The following is a 20,955-nucleotide window of genomic DNA, read 5'->3' as shown; positions in this document are numbered from 1 at the left end:
TCCACTCTCATCGCCTATATCACCACTGCTGACCACCACCTATCTACTCATCTATGACGGGATGCACCCAACCTTGTGTTCTATTCGGTCAAGATCTTGAGCAATATGTAGTCCTCAGCAATTTTGGCTAATGCAAGAGACTTCATTAGTCTCCTGCACAACACAGTTACTGGAAATACTCACTTTGTCACCCATTCCTTGAATCATAATCTGAGATTACAGGCTCATTGTGACAAGCATTTGCAATAGGTCTCGCATTAGGAAAGTTTGAGCTATTGGTATTGTAAATGACATTTTTTAATTTACGTGTTGGTTTGTAAAATAGCGAAATTAGTAGCTTTGTCATTTACAATGCCAATAGTTTTAACTTTGCAAATGTGACACCTATAGCATTTGTAATGCAATATGTGTTGTATTTACGTGACTTAGATGTATTGATATATTACAAATAAAAATGGCTTTTTTTTATAATACTTAAAAGTTATTGTAATTTATAATGGCAATAGCTATTGGAAATAACTTTTGTAAAGATTATGTTCATTGTATTTTATTGTGACGAAAATCCAAGAACAGAAGTGAACTATTAACATCTTTTTGTGACATTTGTAATGAAGCTTGAAACATTTGAGAGAACATATTTGAACCAGTTGTTGAGTGGTGGCGGCAGTGATGCTGTGGCAGCAAGTGATGCTGTGGCGGCAAGTGATGCTGTGGCGGCAAGTGATGCTGTGGCGGCAAGTGATGCTGTGCGGCAAGTGATGCTGTGGCGGCAAGTGATGCTGTGGCGGCAAGTGATGCTGTGGCGGCAAGTGATGCTGTGGCAATGCGATAGATAGACAGTGAGGGCGATATATAGAGTGAGGGTGATAGAGAGATAGATAGAAGGGTGATAGACAGATAAAGTCTATTTATGTTGCATTGAGTAGCATGGAGTAGAGTGTAAATATGAGGTGTGTAATTTTTTTGGCACTGAGTGGTATTGTGGAGTGTATTTACGTTGCATTGAGAAGAGTAATTATGTGGCATGTAATTATATGGCACTGAGTGGTAATATGGGGAGTGTATATTGTATTCAGTAGAGTAGTTTTGTGCCGTGTAAATATGTGGCACTGAGTGGTATTTGGAGTGTATGTTGCATTGAGTGCAGTGTAATTATGTAGCATATAGTTGTGTGGTGTTAATTATGTGGCACTGAGTGGTATTGTTTAGAGTGTGGTGTGGAGTTGAGCAGTGGTGTGGAGTTGAGCGGTGGTGGAGTTGAGCAGTGGTGTGGAGTTACGGGTTCCTCACGGTGAAATAGCACAAACTGTCAAAGGCACGATGAAGTTGCCTCCACTTTTCTTAATCAAATGCAGACCTTACAGCAGTTCGAAAGAGGCAGCAAGCATGCTTTGACTCCGCAGCCAACCTGCATACAGTCACAAGCCACATCTTTGGCCGGAAGAGCTGGTGACAGGGGGCTGGGGGGAATCCCTTTGAAGTCTGATGCCAAGGCTCGAGCATATGGGGTGTAAAATAAAAAAAAAAGTCTTTGGAGTGGCATTGCGCAGAGGGGGGGGGGAGAGCATTCCTTTGTAGTGTGAAGTTCTCAGTAGATGAAGCGTCGTGCTTCAAGAGCCTGGTGGGGGGTGGGATGCGAGCGAGTGGGAGGGAACAGGGGAGCAGGCATTTGGGGTGGGAGGGAGGCTGATGGTTTTGATGTGGAGCGGTGGTGCGGAGTGGAGCGGGTGGGGAGAGAAACACGAGAGAGCGAAAAAGAAAAGTGGGGAAGAGGGGAGGATGGGGTGGGGAGGCGAAAACGAGAGAATTGGCATTGCTGTGGGGGGGGGGGGGGGGGGGGCCTTGGGAAATGGAGAAAAATGCAACACAGCCTGTCGAAATTAAAGCCTTTGATGCAGCAGGGGGCGGAGCGGATCCCAAGTGAAGATGCTGGCGGCAGATGGCTGGCTTTCATGTGCACGCGCTTTTAGGTCAATGCGCTTGCTTTTCAAGGGCACAGCATGAAATCGCCCGATAGTTAAGCTCTCGTTAAGCCCCTATATTCTCGCAAGCGCATTGACAGGCGAGACCTAAAAAAACCAAGTGCTCGCGAGATTCAAATGGGTCTATGGGCCCGTATCCTTCCTCACTCAAATGATCACGTTGCTTAACTCCTTCACTGAGCACCATCATTAAATCTTCCTGTGCTACCTGCAAAATTTATATTTTTCACAGCCTGGTGAGCAGAAAGTCTGGATTTTATTGAAGACACAAAGGTTAAGATTATGCAAATCTTTCATTGCACAGCCCACAGCAGCAACAATTGAAGAGAACTTAAACAAAAAACGTGGCAACAGTGCACATAGTGCCTTCACATGCAGTCTACTCCCTTCTTTGTGCAGCGAACAAGATAACTTATACATTAATTCTTTTTTTTAACTTTAGTCTAGTCATCCGTTAGTTCCTTGAAAATTCTAATCTGGGAGCAAGACAAAAAAAACTCACTTTAGTCGTTTCCCAGTGTGGGTACTTAGTGGGGGATAATCTTAGCCTCGGTGTGTTTAATAAAAGACAGATTTTCTGCCTACCAGGCTGTAAAAATCTAAATCTTATGGCATGACACAGAAAATGTTCTAGGATTGTAACATTAGGTGATATTTGGCTTCCCTTGGTGCCTCCGATATAAACATTAAACAGCTCCAAGGTACCCCCTTCCCCTAGGGTCCTTCGATAGTAAGTTTCAAAATGTCTAGACTTTGAGTTGGCTGGACTGGATTGTGCAGCCAAGAGCTATGCTCACCCAAATGAGCAGGCCGCCCGACGGTCACCCTCTACCTTTAGTAGTTGCTGGTGTACAACAACAAGCGTAACTGGATTTCTATAGTGGAATCAGGCTCCAAGTCTCCTGAAATGGACATATATCATGATCCTCGATCAAGTTGTTCTAATGTGGGAGTAGTAACTTGTTTGCTAGCCCTGCCACATTCCATGATGGAATTTTTAAATGCTGTGGGCGTATGACCAGGTCAATGTCTGGTGCAGATCAAGGTTTGGTTACAAGATTGATCTAAAGAATCAGATGTTATTAGGTCTTGCAACACACAAGGAACAATCTCATGTGAGTCCTGGAGGTTATGCTCTGACGCCCCCCCCCCCCCCCCCCCCCCATTTGATCCAACGAGCCTTTATTAGTAGAACGGACAAAGAGTTCATGTGGGCTATAAGTATGTCTAGGGGGCAGGATACTTTGTTCTCTATGGTGGGTGGGCTCGATAAGCAGTCAATTGACTGCTTACAGTATTGAGCAACCCTCTAGCTGAGTTTGAAGCCTGACCTCTGGGGGTGCTTGTGTTAGTCTAAACTGTATAGCTGAAGTGACGGAGGAGCAAGTTCAAAATTCTAAAGCCAAGAGATTTTCTGCCAAATCAATATTGGAAAAAGTAAGTTCAATACAATCATAGGGCTGGGCAGGAATTGAGCATCTAAGTGCCCCAATGATGTCTTCACGAATCACTGAGCGACAGCCTCTAGTATGACGTACCCAATGTATGACTTTATTGGTCAAAGAGTCTGAACTTTCTCTACCGTGATTTGGGCCAATTTTAGCTACGTTCACCATATAAATGTTAGGGCCTTGTAGTGGCGGTAGGGTGTATGTTTCTCTCCCTTGAGGGCAGTTTCAAAGGAGAATGCATAGGCTTGACAATGTCCATGGCTCGATGACAGCCACCTAGGGTATGGTAGTCCTTAGTTAGGGTAGCTAATAACATGAGAATTTTGTCATGGACTTGGGGTTACCCGGACTTTCAAGTTTACACCCGACACGATGTGGGCTTGTGGGAGTTTTTGTAGGTAGAGGGACTATTTGGCCTAAAACTGCCCTTTCGGTGCAGGTTGGCCCAGCTAGAGATAGTTTGCTGGGCTTGGGCAGGAGCCCGATTCTCAGGCTGGTGTCCAAGTCGAGCCAGGGGAAGCAATGACTTCACCAAGAGCGTAAGCTCTTCAATCCTACTTTTCAAAGATTGAATCTCCGACCTTAGGGAGTCAATGGGCCCAAGTATTCATTTATTTTGAAAGTTTTATATAGCGCGAACAAGATCTTTGCAGATAACAGAGCGCTTTACAGAGGCAGGTGTAATCATCATCAAGATCACGTTCCAGTACATAGCAAAAATATTACGTATAGTACAGGTATGAGGTAGCCAGGCATAGTTGGAGCGTATGACAACAAAAACGCTGTGATTATACAGAGATGGAGAAAAAAGGATCTAAGCATTTCAGACTAATATAGGTCACAACATACGTGCAGAGGAATATATAGGCTATATCATAATAAAATACTAGAGTACTGTTCGCAGTGTAATTCAAACGCATTGTTCAAGTGTATTTAGCCATAAGGATACTTTTGACTTCTTTCTTAAAAAGAAGGGAGGAGGAGATGAGCCTCGTTTCAGGAGGGAGTGCGTTCCAAATCCTGGGCGCCATTCCAGAGAAGGAGCGTTTGTACGTTTTTTCCTTCCGGAATCTTCGCAGTTTCAGCAGAAGATTTTTTTGAACTCCTGGTAGTTCTGACCCCCCGGAAATTGTCAACTTATGAGAGCGGTAGCTGGGTGATTTCAGGTGTATAGCCTTGTGCGTCATGCAGGCAATTTTCAGCTGTATTCTGGCTTCAAGAGGCAACCAGTTCAAGGATTTGAAGTCAGGGGAGATATGAGTTTTTTTGATCCAGTGATGAGTCTCGCTGCCGCATTAGTATGTCGTAAGATAGTCGCTCAACGATGATGCCACCTTGCAGGGTACTTGGTAATATCACTTGTTCAATAGTGAGATCGGTAGGGGCGCAAGTGAGGCAAACCCATTAGTGCATGGGTAAGTGGGCTTCATTGAGGTGACTTCCTTACAGGTTATTTGGTCAGTGGTTACCTTCCCTTGTATCCCAGCAAATCGCTTTCTTTGTTTTTACTTGAGTTGCCAGGTCCATTACAAGCTGGTTTCTGAAACATAGTAAGGACGGTAGGTAAGCGAACAGGGATTTTGGGATCAGAGGGGGTTTGGCTGCAATTGCTACGAGTGTGCTACCAATATGTTCTCACACTCGCTAATGAGCGTGTCTATTCTGTCCAAAACACAGTTTGACTGCATGTTTGCGCAATTTCTTAGCCTTTTCCCCCTTACCAGCACCACCGTTCTCAATGCCCCCTACCCCGGCTCCCTCCACAGTTTTTCGTTTCCCCATGCTCTGAATACAAAATGGTTTTAGTTGCCACAATGAATATAGTACAGTTTGCATGAGTAGGGGTTCAGTATCTGCAATTCCTTCTAGTCTCCCGCAGCGCGGGTTCAGTGTCTCCAAGCCCCTCATCACCTGCAGCGCGGTTTCATTTTTAAAATACCTTTGCCCTGCAGAGCCGCCAAACCCAGCCCCAGAGGACTATAATAACCAGACTGCCTCCCGGCCGAGGCGCTCAACAGCCACGCAACTCACCAGCGCCTGGAGGAGCTTTAAAACCTACCCTCGACTCTCGCAACGCGGGACGAGTGCGTGGAGGAAGCCCAGACCAAGGGCGAGCCCGTCTGCGTCCGTCCGCGGCAGGCCAAGGCTGAGCTGGGCTGGGCCACCCCCCTTGGCCCTAGGGGCAACATCATACCGGTAAGAAGTCGCCGATCATACAAATGTGAAGATAGCAAAGCATGGGCAAGAGAAAATTAGTGCCAAATGGAGGAAAGACTAGTATATAAAAAAATAAATAAAAAAAAGGTACCTAACTTTTTGAAAAGTGTTGTGGGGGGATAATCAACAATGAAATAACTCCGGTTGAAGAACTTGCTACTACAAAGGATGTAATGGAAGACACCGAGTTGAAACCAGATGGCCAGAAAGCTAACTTTAAGTATAATAAGATACAGCTTGAAAAAGATAGTAGGATGTCCGCCCAAGATTATTGCGCTAGAAAGCTACCCTTGGAACAGCAGCCATTAGATTGTGAAAGGGAAGTTATGAGCACCAAACAAGTGGATGGTGCATGCCAACACCTGCAAGAGAATCGAAGTATAATATCATGGAATGTGGCAGGGGTAAAAGCCAAATTAAATAATGAGGAATGGCTAAAAATTGAGAGTTGTGCTTTAATCTTGTCCCAAAAAATGTGGCACAACTTTTTAATAACCGGCTACCAAACTGTATGCACACATGCCACACCATCTAGAATGGGACGTGCAAAAGGTGGCCTAGCAGTCGCAATTTCAGCATCTTCTCCCCTAGTTTAAACCCCCCCCCCAAAAAAAATAAAAGAAATCGCACACCATCACAATGTTATCAATCAAGTTAATGGGGGGGGGGGGGGTGTAAGAAACTGTCCATTGTTCTAGAAGAGGATCTTGATGGTTTCCTGAAGGGGATGGGGATGATGGGGGGGGGGGGGGGGGAGGAGTGGTGACGATATGCTCATATGGGCTGGCAACTTTAACACTGAAAAATGTGAAGTCATAGTAGGGAAACAAAGTTGTCATTTAAATGATTACGGTAACTAAATCTCGCATTTCCGCCATGATATTTATGGAGAAGCTATTAATTCTTCCATCCATAAATACAATTTAGTAATTTTGGAATTATATGATGCTGCTGAGCAGTCGCCCACCCATACATTCGTAGGCGCTAGATAGTTTTCAACTATTGACCATTTTATTGTTACTGAATACAGGGATCTAGTCGGATCCTTTACAGTCTGCGCAAGCTTTTTTTAGCGATCACCACCCTTTAGCCTTGACCTTGAAGATTGATACACCTAGGATTAAAAGAGGGAAGGTAGCTGATACAAACACTGTGACCCAAGGTAACAACTGAGTCTCACTAAAATGGTCAGGAGTAAATCCCTCTTTGTATATAGAAAATCTTACAGGGAAAAAACAGCACGATATGGATACCTGTTTAGATAGTTCATCAACTAATTCAGATATTATTGGTGCTCTCTCCAATATCACTGAAATAGCGGATGATTTAAAAACAAAACAATAAAATGTATAATCAAGAACAGAGATGGTTTTATCCGGAATGTTCAAGGTTGAATAGAGAATTGAAAATTTTAAAAATTAAACCTAGGAACATTTCTGAAATAAGAAACATAAGGAGAAAGTATAATTTAGCTCTAAATGTCAGGAAAACCGAGATCCGCGAAGAGGCCTGGGGCTAGTTAATACAAGAGGCAACAACTCGGGATACAACCTTATTTTGGAAAACAAACAATTCTACTTATGTTAGAGATGTTGCAGCGGTAAAGATAGATGTCTTAGTGCCAATAGAAGATTGGATAACACATTTTGAAGGTATTTTTAATCCAGGAGGGGTAAATACCCCGCAAAAGGAGAATTTTTTTTTATAACAGTTGAACCTGTAGGGATACCCCAGATAACTTTAAAAGAAATTACAGGGGCACTTAATAAATGTGCTAGTGGTAAAGCCGCTGGCCCCGATGGGGTCCCAATTGACGTTTTTAGGCATGACATTGAATTCTGGTCACCTATCCTACTGAATTTTTTTAACGCAACTCTTGATGGAAAATTGCCCACATCTTGGGTTGAAAGCATTTTAGTTCCTATATTTAATAAAAAAAAAAAGGGGACAGAGGAAATGCCAAGTGTTATTGTCCCATATCCCTCCTAGACTCTACCTCGAAATTGATGGGGAGAGTATTGCTGGGAAGACTAGAAACCTGGGCCTCTGAGAAGAACATCCTCTCAGAGGCCCAGTATGGGTTTAGGAGAGGTATTGGGACAATAGAAAGTGTTAATTTGAATCTTCTGCTGGGAAAATATAACTTATCAAAAGGGGGGTCCCTGCATCTTTGTTTTGTGTACCTCACCAGTGCTTTTGACCTGGTAAAGCATGATAAATTGTGGCAAACACTGGTTGAGTTAGGTGCCCCCAAAGACATTGTTTTTTATTTATCCCAGATTTACACTTTGTTATCCAGAGTTCGATTTGGTTTAAAGGGAGACTGCACGCCTGACTTCAGGGTAACTCTTGGGATAAGACTGTACACTATACATAAATAACGTTGATTGTTGTCTACAGAATCTTAAGGCCGATGCACCGAAAGTAGGACCTTTCCCCACTCCAGTGCTCCTCTATGCAGACGATGCCGTCCTTATTTCAAGGACGGCAAATGATGTGCAATGCCTGATTGAAAAATGCTCATTTTATGACTGAAAAGGATTTAAAATTGAACATAACCAAAACCTTTGTCATGACTTGTGGCAAAAATAGAAGATTACAAGCATTGGAAATGCAATAGGTCTCGCAGCATTAGAGTTAGTGCTTTTAGAATTGTTTATGGGTTTTTTTTGTAAATCTTTAGCATTTTTGTTTCCTGTAGCCAATGCTAAAGAATTTCAAAAAAAAAAAGCCATAAACATTTCTAAAAGCTCTGAAATGCAGTCTGAAATGCTGGATATATATTCAGTACAGATACACTATATTGTTAATGAAGACATAGGATATAATATGTTGTACTGTATACACACAATTAGATGGGAACGTGCTGTGTGTGTCAGCGATTGAAAGAGACTGCACTCAGAGTTGCTGTGCGCATCAGCGAAAAGATTGCAGAGTAGACACGCAATACTTGTACTAAAGTGTTGTGCGATTGTACTGTAGGCACGCAATTTAAAATCCAGCTAAACGCGTCAGCAGAGTTGCTGTGCGCATCAGCGAGTGAACTGTAAACTAGACACGCAGTTTTAAAATCAAGATGTGCGTATCAGCGAAAAGATTGCAGGGTAGACGACCAAATACTTGTACAAAAGTGCTCTGCGTGTCAGCGAAAGAACGTAAAAGTCTGCACTGGGCACTGCTGTGCGAGTCTGCAAGAAAGCATGGAGCTGCTGTGCGCATCAGTGAGTAAACTGTAAAGTAGGCACGCAATTTAAAATCCAACTGTGCGCGTCAGCGCCGCGGAGTTGCTGTGTGCATCAGCGAGTGAACTGTAACTTATACACACAATTTTAAAATCAAGCTGTGCGTATCAGCGAAAGGATTGCAGGGTAGACATGCAAATACTTGCACAAATGTGCTGTGCGTGCCAGCGAATGAGCATTAAAGTGCACACAGCGTCGCTGTGCGCGTGAGCGATAGAGCATGGAGCTGCTGTGTACATAAAATGGACACAAAGCTGGTGTGCACGTTAGTATTGGCACAAAGCTGTTGTACACGCTGTTGTCCGTCTGTAAAGGCTGCTGGGTGTGTCAGCCAAGGAGAATGAAGCTGGTTTGCGCGTCAAGGTTTCTAGGTGTGCAATCAAAGAGCAACGTCGGGTCAATGCGTTGCACGTTGCGTTCCAATGACGAATTTCTGGAATGCCACAGTTATATGGAGAAGTCCTAAAGTTCACAGAGGAAAGCACAGTGCCAGCACGAGGACGGGCAGTCACGAGCAGGTAGTTAAAGAAATAACATTGAACCACCCGGACAGCGGTAAAGTTAACAAGTGAAAGCGGGATGTAAGTAGGGGGGAGGAGAAGTCTGGGCAGGCAGGATGACTCAGGGGAGGGGGCGGAGCGGGGCAGAGCGGCATGTGGGTGTGAAGAAGCCGGGCCTTTGAAGTGAAGCTAAGCTTCACTTCAAAGGTGTCGGAGGAATGCGGGCGGCTGTGCACGCGCTTTTAAGCTCAATGCACATGCGCATTGAGCTTAAAAGTCACGGGCACTGCAAGGAATCGCCACGATTCCTTGCAAGTTGGATAAAGAGTGGATAAGCCCCCATAGTCTCGCAAGCTCGATGCGCATGCGCATCGACAGGCGAGACCTAAAAAAGCATTAGGAGGATGGCATTGCGATTGAGTTTCACGTTTTGCTTATCTGGGTTTACTGTTTGATGAAAATGGTACATGGGGTTCACATTAATTCATCAAATTTAAAATGTATACGAAGCATAGAGGGCATTTTTAGATTCTCAGAAAAAGTGGGAAATCAACCCATAAGGGAAATGCTCACCCTAAATAGAAGTAAAGCAATTTCGACTGCATGCTATGGTGCAGCTTTATGGGAGAGAGCCAATACTGTTACTCTCCAAACACAAGGGAATAAGTTCTTAAAACATTTGCTAGCAGTCCTAAGTTCTACATCTAATTGCTTAGTTCATAGAGAATGGTCTGTCCCCTACATGAGCGATCTTAAAAAAACAGCTGGTTTAACATGATGGCATGGGATTTGGACGAGAGAAGAAGCTAGGTTCACTAAGAGCATAATACTTGATTGCTTGGCTCTAGATAATAGTAGGAAAATATCGTGGCTTTAATATATACAAACTTTATTAAAAATCTGCAAACTAACTCCAGAGCCTAAGGAACCTATGTCTATTCAAGAACATAGTAAGATACCTGAACACAAGGCTTATTGCTGCTATGGACTTAGTAAGGGAGGCTGAATCAAGTACAAAACAAAGTATTATTTCTTACTATGAGCGCCCATTTTTTGAAGGGGCATACAATCCTACCTTATTACAGTAAAAAATAAGGTTCAGCATAGGTTCCGACTAGATTAAGACTTGGTACCGTACATTATTTAGTTGTGTTCCCTAAGATTAGAAGGTACCATGTTTTACCAAATTGTCATTGTGATGGAAAAGGTCTTCAAACCACAGCATTTATTATTTTGGGTTTTCTTTTCAGGGACATTCGTAAATGCACTTTGAAACCTTTTTCTAGTAAATAAATACCATTATCACAAACAAGCTTTTAACTTTATATGTAGCCTAGATGATGAAAAAATTATGAATGCTGCCTGCAATTTCATTCAAATGTCTATTAAGAAAATAAATACTTTTTCTTATTTGGCGGCTTTAACCTATGAAAATTATGAGAACTGAAGATGGATAACGTAATGCACAATATGTATAACATCTGATACTAATAATTGAATGCATTTTATGAGAAAATGTATTTTAAGATTAATGATTTTAAAATATTTTAATGGACTTATATTAAATTGTTTCCTTGGATCTTTATCTAAATATGGACTGTATTTGTAAATTAATATTGACTGTAAATAATATATTTTTATTTTTAGAATGCTTTCATGGTCATGCAAAATGTACTGAATAAAGCTTTTTGAATTTGAGTAGGTTAACAAGTCAATTAATCCTATTTGGGAGGCAGGGTAGAATGTCAATGGAGGCAAAAGGTCAAATAATAATAATAATCCACATTTGTAAAGCGCACAATCACCCGTTAGGGTCTCTAGGCGCTGGGGGCCATCGGGAAGATTAAGCAAGCTATTGCCCAGAGTCACATGGTGCTGGGCTAACCTGCCGCCGGCGATCGAACCGTGATCCCCAGATTCCAGCGTCAGTCGCCCTGGCCGCGGCGCCACACCTCTGGCCCAAAGTCCAAATTATTTTTTTAGAAAGAAGGAAAAAAGCACCGGGTTATGTGCATATATTTACATCACACTAGTGAACGCTAAATAATAAAGTCAAAGCCTGATCGAATTTTAGGTGAAAATATTTCTTTTATTTTATTAAGAGTGAAAAATTAAATAATTGATGAAAGCGTTGAAAATACATGCACGCAAATGTTGCGGCATGATGCTGTGCAATTGGCTTTGGGGCTATGTAGTCCCATTTCTTTGCAGTAATTAAGGTAGTCATTAAGGTTACTTCCAATGAGATTGACATTTGACGGAACTTTCATTGAAGAAGGTTTACCTGTGCAGGTCATTACATACAATAATGTTCAATTTATGTCCAATGTTACTGACTGATATTTCAACAAGACTGGTATTAAACACAGGACAACTTCCTTGTGTAACCCATTAGGTAATGGTATGATTGAAAGGTTTAACAGGGTTTTTTTTTTAAACTATTCAAAATGCTTCTGATTGGGAGGTTCGAATTTTCAAAACTATGTGGATGTATTGAACTACTCATAATGCTTTGGAGGTTTCTCGATCTGAGGTCATGTGGGGTTGTGGTACTAGAACTAAGTGTAACCCGGAGTGGATGAAGGCTGCTACCAGCAGGTACCGGTCTTCTAAAAAAAAAAAAAAAAGTCTTCTTCTGGTAGGGAGGGTGTTAGAGAAATTATTGGTTCTCCAAGTACTTATTCGGATTTAGATGTTTTTCCCCGATGGTACTGTTTATAATGATTATGGGGGGGGGCGCAACATGTGTACTGGGTCTTTCATTATTGAAGGTTCGGAGTCAGTGGTGATGTACGAGTGTGATGCATCAAACAGTTGCGCTGGGCCTCCTGTTATTGAGGATTCTGGTGTTGAGGGTGATGCGGTTGTACCTAAACCTATTCGTAATAATGGTGTTCCTTTACCGTGCTCTGTGCCCTCTGACAAACAGATGTGTTAAACCTAAACAGCTGACGTATTTTGTGATGAGGAGCATTAATTGTATTTTGCGGGGGGAGGTGTGTCTTATATTGTAAGTATTGTAAGGCTTCCCGCCGCCTGCGTGCGGCCACGCCCCCTTTTCCTTAGGTACCCTCCCCGCGTCCGCCTCCCAGCTGCTCCTCCCTCCCTCCCACTTGGCCATAAATGGCGACCGTGCGGCGCAGGCGAGTGTGACCTGCCCTCAGGACACCCCCGCGCCGCACGGCCACCAGCTGTAGCGTGTGCGTTTCCTCCCCGCTGCTGTTCTCAGCCTCGCTGAGCCCGCCCCGACAACCCCACCCTACGCCGTAATAACGCGATTGTTTTGGTCTCTGCCTGTTTTTTTTCTCGTTCTGTGCCTCATTCTGTACTGTCTGTCCCCCATGTTGTTAGATTGCCTGTTCCCATATGGTCTCCCTCTCCCCCCCCGTGCCCCGCTCCCCGCGTGCGGCCACGCCCCCTTTTCCTTCGGTACCCTCCCTGCGCCCGCCTCCCAGCTGCTCCTCCCTCCCACTTCGCCATAAATGGCGACCGTGCGTACGTGCAGCGGGCGCGCCAAAGGTAAGCCCGTCCGCGCCCAGTGCCAGGACCCCTGGCCCCCACCGACGGAAGATGACCAGACTGACCTACGACGCCACCGAACTCTTTGCACTCAACCACAGCGGGATCCCTGGCTGCTACCAAGCCGCCCCGAGGCGCACCCACGGACCCTTCAGCTGCCACTCCTTCAAGTTCTCCTGCTTCCGGACCTGCACCGCACCCACCAAGCCGAGAACCAACAGCAACCACCTGAATTGCATCCTGATCAACACCCGCTCCATCCACAGACATGCCGTCGAGCTCTGGAACCTCCTCGACACAACATTACCAGACGTCGCCTTCATCACGGAAACCTGGATGAACGCCTCCTTAGCACCCGCCATCGCCATCCCAGATGGTTACAAGATCATCCGGAGGGACCGCGGCAACCAGACCGGAGGAGGCATCGCCATCATCCACAGGAACACCATCCGCATCACGAGCAACTCCAACGACACCCTCACAGCCGCCGAACACCTGCACTTCCAGATCCACACCGACCCCAAGACCACCCTCATCTACAGACCCCCGGGACCACGCACACAATTCAGCGAAGACATCGCCGACTTAATCAGCCCGCACGCTCTCCCCTCCGCTGACTACATCCTCCTCGGGGACCTCAACTTCCACCTGGAGAACAACAACGACCGCAACACCACCACCCTGCTGGACAACCTCGCCACCCTCTGGCTCAAGCAGCTGGTTACCACCCCCACCCACTACGCCGGACACACCCTCGACCCCGTCTTCTCCTCCAGCAAAGCCATCTCCTTCAGCCACGCCACCGGACTCCACTGGACGGACCACAGCTGCGTCCACTTCAGCTACAAAAAGAACACGATACACCACCACCAGCAACAGGTTGCACGCAGAAGATGGAACAAGATCACAGCCGACCAGCTCGCCGCCTCCCTGAGCCAGGACCCCCCCGCAAGCTCAGCGAACCCCAGCCAGGCCGCCAACAACCTCACAAAATGGATCAGCAACTGCGCAGATGTCCTCGCCCCACTGTGGACCCCGCCCAGCAGACCCGGCAGCAAGAAAGCACCATGGTTCACCGACAAACTCAAGAGCTCCAAGAGAAACTGCCGTGCCCTCGAGAGAGCCTGGCGCAGACACCCAACACCAGACAACATGACCACCCTCAAGCTCGCCACTCGAAAACACCACCAACTGATCCACACCACCAAGAAAACTGCATTCAAGGAACGACTGGACAACAACGCCCACAACAGCAAGGAACTCTTCAACATCGCCAAAGAGCTCTCCAACCCCAGCGCCGGAAACGACATCACCCCATCACAAGACCTCTGCAACTCCCTCGCCTCCTACTTCCACAACAAGATCACGGACATACACAACAGCTTCAGCACAGAGCTGACGCACCCCACGACAGCACCTGCACCCCCACCACTCCGCGCCTGGACCCCGATCAACACCGAGGAAACCCTACGCACAATGAACTCCATCCACTCCGGATCTCCAACCGACCCCTGCCCTCACCACGTCTTCAACAAGGCAGACTCAGTCATCGCACCCCACCTGCGGGACGTCATCAACACCTCCTTCGACACAGCGACCTTCCCGGAGAGCTGGAAGCATGCCGAACTCAGCGCTCTACTGAAAAAAGCATCAGCGGACCCCACCGAACTCAAAAACTACCGTCCCATCTCGCTCCTCCCGTTTCCGGCCAAAGTCATCGAGAAGACCGTCAACAAGCAGCTGGCCGCCTTCCGAGACGAATGGATCCCTCGACCACTCGCAGTCCGGCTTCCGGGCCAACCACAGCACCGAGACCGCCCTCATCGCAGCCACCAACGACATCCGAGCCCTGCTCGACAACGGGGAAACAGCGGCCCTCATCCTCCTGGACCTTTCCGTGGCTTTCGACACGGTCTGCCACCGCACCCTAGAGCAGCACCTCAGCAACGTCGGAATCGAAGAAAAGGCACTAGACTGGATCATCTCCTTCCTCGCCGGAAGGACTCAGAGTCCGCCCCCCCCCCCCCTTCAGATCAGAAGCCACCGAAGTCATCTGCGGCGTTCCTCAAGGCTCCTCGCTCAGCCCCACCCTCTTCAATGTCTACATGAGCCCCCTCGCAGCCATCGCATGCCAGCACAACCTCATCATCTTACGCCAACGACACCCAGCTGATCCTCTCCCTCACCAACGGCCCGCCACCGCCAGAGCCAGCCTACACGAAGGGATGAAAGACTTAGCCGAGTGGATGAAGAGCAGCCGCCTGAAACTGAACTCAGACAAGACGGAAGTCCTCATCCTGGGACCTTCGCCCTCCGCCTGGGACGACTCCTGGTGGGCCCCCGCCCTAGGCAGCGCACCCAAACCAACGGACCACGCACGCAACCTGGGCTTCATCCTGGACTCCTCCCTCTCCATGACCAGACAAGTCAACACCGTCTCCTCGTCATGCTTCAACATCCTGCGCAAGATCTTCCGGTGGATCCCCACCGAGACCAGGAAGACGGTCACCCAGGTCCTCATCACCAGCCGACTGGACTACGGCAACTCCCTCTATGCCGGAACCACTGCCAGACTCCAGAAGAGACTCCAGCGAATCCAGAACGCCTCTGCAAGACTCATCCTGGACATCCCCCGACACAACCACATCTCCGGACACGAGAGACCTGCACTGGCTCCCGGTCAACAAGAGAATCACGTTCCGACTCCTCACCCACGCACACAAAGCCCTACACAACCAAGGACCAAGATACCTCAACAGCCGCCTCAACTTCTACTCTCCCACACGCCAGCTTCAATCAGCCAACCACGCCCTCGCCGCCGTCCCCCGCATCAGAAGAGCCACCACAGGAGGAAGATCCTTCTCCTACCTCGCCGCCAAGACGTGGAACTCCCTCCCGACCCACCTCCGCCTGACCCAAGACCACCTCGCCTTCAGGAAGCAGCTCAAGACATGGCTGTTCGAGCAGTAGCGGACCACCCCCTCCCCAAGCACCTAGAGACCCTCCGGGTGAGTAGCGCGTATATAAATGCTATGATTGATTTTATTGTATGGTGAACTCTCCATTCTATGTCTCGCTCTTGCTGTCCTTGTCAGCTCTGTATTTTAGAGTGCTGGCTGAGGGACATTGGAGCTGGGCAGAAGCAGAGGCAGCTTTATGTACTGGCGTACCGTAATTTTATTTTAACAGTCTTGTGTCTGGCTCCACTTTCCACCTCCATTTTTCTATTCAATACAACTAACAGACTTGCATGTCCACTGCTCAATTTAACTAGTATTTTTTTATACTACTCCACCACTAATCCTTTTGTGTTCTGGGGTAACGTGCTACTCACCGAAAAGTGCTTCAACACCTCGTCTGGGGTAGTAAGCGCAATATAAATACAATTACAGTATAATTAGGGCTCCCAGTTTCATGATTTTTTTTTTAACATTTCCGCCTGTATTTATCCATATTTATTTTGTGTATAAATGATGTAAAACTTTACATTTCCATTTTTATTTAACTGATAGACACGTACTCCTTTGATCGGTCGTGATTTAGCCATTTAAGCTACCAAATATTACGTAACACTACACCCACTTAATATTAGCATTATAAACAAATGTATGTTGACATATGCCATTATTCAAGGAAATGTTATCCTGCTTTTTAATTTCCAATGGTGTGCACCTGCTCAGCTGTTGTGCTACAATGTATTAAAGATAGTGCAGAGTCACTTAAAAGAAGCACACTTTTCTGTATTTATCCACTTTTAAAAATAAACGCAAAAAGCACACATGGATTTCTGGCTGTATTTATCTGTAAAAATGGAAAACAGGGCGCCTTTAGTATAATACAATGTAGTTGAAGGGGTATCTGCGTACACATGTGTATTTTGCCTCGATCAGCAAAAACCCCTAGGTTAAACGTGAGATGACAGTGAACACGCTCTTTTGCACATTTGATACTGGTGTGTTCATTAAGGTTTTTAGAATCGGGCTCCAGTTTGGAATGGTTTTTCAAATTTCTTTGTTTGCCGAAAAAGGTATGTTAGCGTCCTGTCTTGAAACAAGGTTGTTGCACGGGAAATGTATATATTCTGTAGTGCCGAGAACGTGCGATTCATTGAATATTCTGAGGGTTCCGTATGTGTCAGTTGCCAGAGTAACTGAAGATGTATATATTCTGTAGTGCCGAGAATGTGCGATTCATTGAATATTCTGAGGGTTCCGTATGTGTCAGTTGCCAGAGTAATTGAAGACTTGAACTACCCGTTTGTTATTATTCATAATGTGCCTTCGACGTCTGCGTAATCCGCCGCTAAATAGAACTTATACGCGTACAGTTGCGAAGGCACTTCATTACTAAAGTGCAGCCTAAACGTTGCACAAAAAAAATCCTTCCGGAGGTTTTCAAACTTGTTACGCTTTTACGAAAACGGCAATGTTCTACGGGCATATTGAACTCCATTGATTTGATTGGGTTCTACTAAAAGCAGAAGACTTTAGTCATTGTAAAATGTGTCATTTATTCTTACTTTTGCTTATACAGTCTGTTCATGCTATTTTTGTTTGCTCTATTCCTGCAACAGTTCTCTCATGTAACGTACAGTGCTCTGACACCTTCGGGTAAAGTCCGCGCTTTATAAAAATGCATAAATAAATAAAAACACAGAGAACAGTTGAGAGCTGCATTATGGGGGGACAAGTAACGGCTGAAGCACACCCTTAGTTTGTCGTGACCATTCACATTTAATCCTTTTCCTACCCACCTGGTTCTCGACTACCGCAGAAAATCCCTCAGAACCGCTCCCTTGTTGTGTAGTCCACGGGCCACCACCAAACTATGTTTGTTGGTTTCTTTCTCGCACTCCTTCGCTCTTTAACATAAAGTCAATTTTGAAATTCGCACTCTAGTATGAGCCAATCAGCACCCTTCCTTAAGAACGCGCCCGGTGCTACAAGTTGGGAAAAGCTGACCAATCAACGTTGATCTTGCTAACAAAGGAGACAATTGGATGATTGAAAGGAAAAGGGGACTAAGGCCCGCAGCATAGCACGGCCAGGCTACCGTAATGCTAATAACGTAATACGTTGTAAATTGGCACGGTGGCCATTACAGAAAGGGGTAAAATGCCTCGATTCTCTTTAAAACTGGTAAGAATCGGAGGCGTTATGTGGACCACTAAGCGTTGGAGTACTGTGCCGAAACTAAAACCACCAGGCTTCACCTTAACATGTCTTTATGTATATACCTAAAATCGATTTTAAGCAAGTATGTTTAACAGTGTCCGCCTTTTATGACGTTCTACTATGTCGAGCGGAAGTAGGATGTAGGTAGTCGGAAGCCACTACTAAAATGGCGGCCGATTCAGTTTTCTGACTAATTGCAAGATCTTTATAAAGTATTCTCAGTGGTTAACATCATGTGAGGGTAAAACAACTTGCATGGGTGTTTTGTTTCACTTTGGTTCTAAATCGCGTTTGTGAATGATTATTTTCAGGAACAAGAAGATGGGTATCTCAAGGACCGCCAGCTTCCCGATGTGACAGTTCTGCTCTCAAACAGAAAGAAATTGCCAAGTATGGAATTTTATTAATATTCATGGAATTGTTTTAACCGTAAACTGCGTGATGAATGTAGCACAGGGTGCTTCACTAAATGACACAATGTGCCTTACTCTTTGTTTTACAGGTCATCAATATCAGGAGTTTTAGTAAAATTGCTTTAGTGTACGCAAACCAAGATTTAATAAGTCAGGATATATAAGGTTGTGAAATGAAATAACAGGGTAGTAAACGTCGTATGCTGGTGACATGGAGCAAGGTGGCAGCTAGTAATACCGTGTCGCATATAAATAACTGGCTGTAAATAAGATTGCCACCTTTAAAAATACAGACACATTAAGCATTTTTCGTGACGTTGCACAACTAGGTAGTACTACCATTGTTTGGTGTATTCCATACCATTTATGACGTTATTTTGCCGAGGTCTACATACTGCTTTAAAACCTCTTTTGGAGGTTTTTTTAGCCAAGTGGGTGTTGTAACAATGGGTAGTTGGTTAATCAAGTCATTGACATTAACTGTTTGCCTAATACGATTTTTGGTCTCATAATAAACACTGTAGCTATATCATGTACAATGATTGTACATGATATAGCTACAATGTGTTTTATGACACCAAGAATCTTATTAGACTAACAGTTAATGATGAGCAGACCCATATCTGGGCTTTTCAGTCAACCGCACATCTATCCTGAAACTTTTTGCGGACATGTTTTTATGCGTATGGTACAGCTATGGCTGTGAAATGAAGAATAAATCCAGTATGAGTTGAAGTTAATCCTTTAATTATTCGAAGAGCTTATTCCAAATCATCCAGTAGATTCAGCATAACAGGTTCAACTGAGCTTTACAAAAGATGCAATACAATATGACATGTGTAACATTCCATATTCTAGATGACATAACAGGAATGAATACAGTTAAAGATACAGTACCTTTAAGATGTAAACACAACACATCCCCTTATCCTAATAAATTAATAAAACAAAAATTTAAAATCTAACACAATTTTAATAATTGATACTACTTTTTATTCAACTACTTATTATTCACAATGTAATCTTTAAGCCAAAGAGGAACCATCTTTTTCCTTGAGGAATGACGGCACAAAGATAAGTCCTCATTTACAGAAACTGAACTAGAACTATCAGAAACATCAACTCCCTTTGAACTATCATTTGAGGAATTCACAACTTCACTAGAAGAAGGAACTCCACTTATATTTGAACAATTAATCACTCCAGAATTATTTAGTAACTCATTGTTCCCAGACAAACTATTCAATTCTGCGTCCAAATCTTCTGGCTTCCAATTAGTGTGATAAGAAAGTATGTCTACACTTAGCAATCCTACTCAGATTCCAAACTTTCCCATTGCTAAGTCTAACTGAGTTTTTTTAAAACTTCTGCTACTTGAAAGGGTTCAGAGAATTGTGACTCACCTTTCTGAACTTTAATTGGCTTCTTGACTTTAATCCAATCTCCTACATCAATCTCAACTTGCTTGGAGCCACGTTTCAAGTCATGATATTCTTTACTTTTATCATGTACTAGTTCCATACGTGCTTTCACTTTTTCATTAGACCAAGGTTTGACTTCACTAGAAAATAACCAAGAAGGAATTGCTTTTGAGCGTGGATTCCTACCTTTCATTAATACAAATGGAGAAATTCCAGTAGAATTATTGTTAGTAATGCGGTAATTCCAAACCACCTTACCCACTTGTGTAGGCCAATCCAAATCATTACTTATAGCTTATTGAATGGTATTCTTTAAAACCCTGTTAAAACGTTCAACAACACCATTTCCACCGGGATTATAGAGTGAAGTAGTTCTGTGTCTAATACCTAATTTTTTTAAATATGTCTTTGCCCTTAAAGATAAAAATTGGACACCATTATCTGTGAGAATACAAGAAGGAATTCCTTCTGTAACAAAAGTTTCGTCCAGAAAGGAAAGAACAGAATCTGTGTCAGCTCTCTCAACCAGTTTAACTACAGGCCACTTTGAGAAAAGATCCATAATGACAATCAAAAATTGCTGTGAACCATCATTCCTTTGAACAGGACCCATAATATCCACCGCTATACATTCCCAAGGATGTTCAGGTAAAGAACTCTCCAACATTGGGGGACGACAAGTATTTAAACTTTTATCCGCAGAAGCGCAAGTGATACAATCCCTAACAACCTTTTCTGTCTGAGAATCACAACCTGGCCACCAAAACAATTGTTTGACCAATGACTTAGATCGTACAATACCCGGATGACCTTCATGGCATAGTTCAATAATTCCTTCACGTAAGGTCACAGGAGGAATTATTCTCTCACCTCTCAAAAGTGTCTCATTATTAACAGAAAGTTCAGATCTAATTTCCCAAAAAGGCCTAATAGCATCATCCAACAAATCTTTTTTACTTGGCCAACCATCAACAGTAAATGAAATAACTTTCTGCAAACTAACATCAGTAGAGTATTCTTTGTTCCACTCCTCCTT

At 44.5% G+C, this 20,955-nt stretch overlaps 2 protein-coding genes across 3 annotated transcripts in view; one reads left to right on the top strand and one right to left on the bottom strand.

Annotated features, from left to right (window-relative positions):
- The window catches only part of KIF22 (kinesin family member 22), a 242,721-nt gene extending 224,849 nt beyond the window's left edge, over positions 1–17,872 (bottom strand). Inside the window, exon 1 of the mRNA XM_078652399.1 lies at positions 17,665–17,872. The gene's annotated coding sequence lies outside the window, so the exon portion shown is untranslated. The remainder of the gene's footprint in view (positions 1–17,664) is intronic.
- Positions 1–20,955, top strand: part of PAGR1 (PAXIP1 associated glutamate rich protein 1) — a 206,110-nt gene that overhangs the window by 169,365 nt on the left and 15,790 nt on the right. The window contains exon 2 of one of the 2 annotated variants that reach the window (XM_078652400.1): positions 18,397–18,475. In XM_078652400.1, coding sequence (XP_078508526.1) covers positions 18,397–18,475 — 79 coding nt within the window. Of the gene's footprint in view, positions 1–18,227; positions 18,476–20,955 lie in introns of those variants that run through there. The other variant, XM_078652401.1, reaches the window with a different exon arrangement.

Source organism: Lissotriton helveticus, chromosome 7, assembly GCF_964261635.1.
Source record: "Lissotriton helveticus chromosome 7, aLisHel1.1, whole genome shotgun sequence".
Lineage (NCBI taxonomy): Eukaryota > Metazoa > Chordata > Amphibia > Caudata > Salamandridae > Lissotriton > Lissotriton helveticus.
This window is presented reverse-complemented; position numbering and strand designations above follow the sequence as displayed.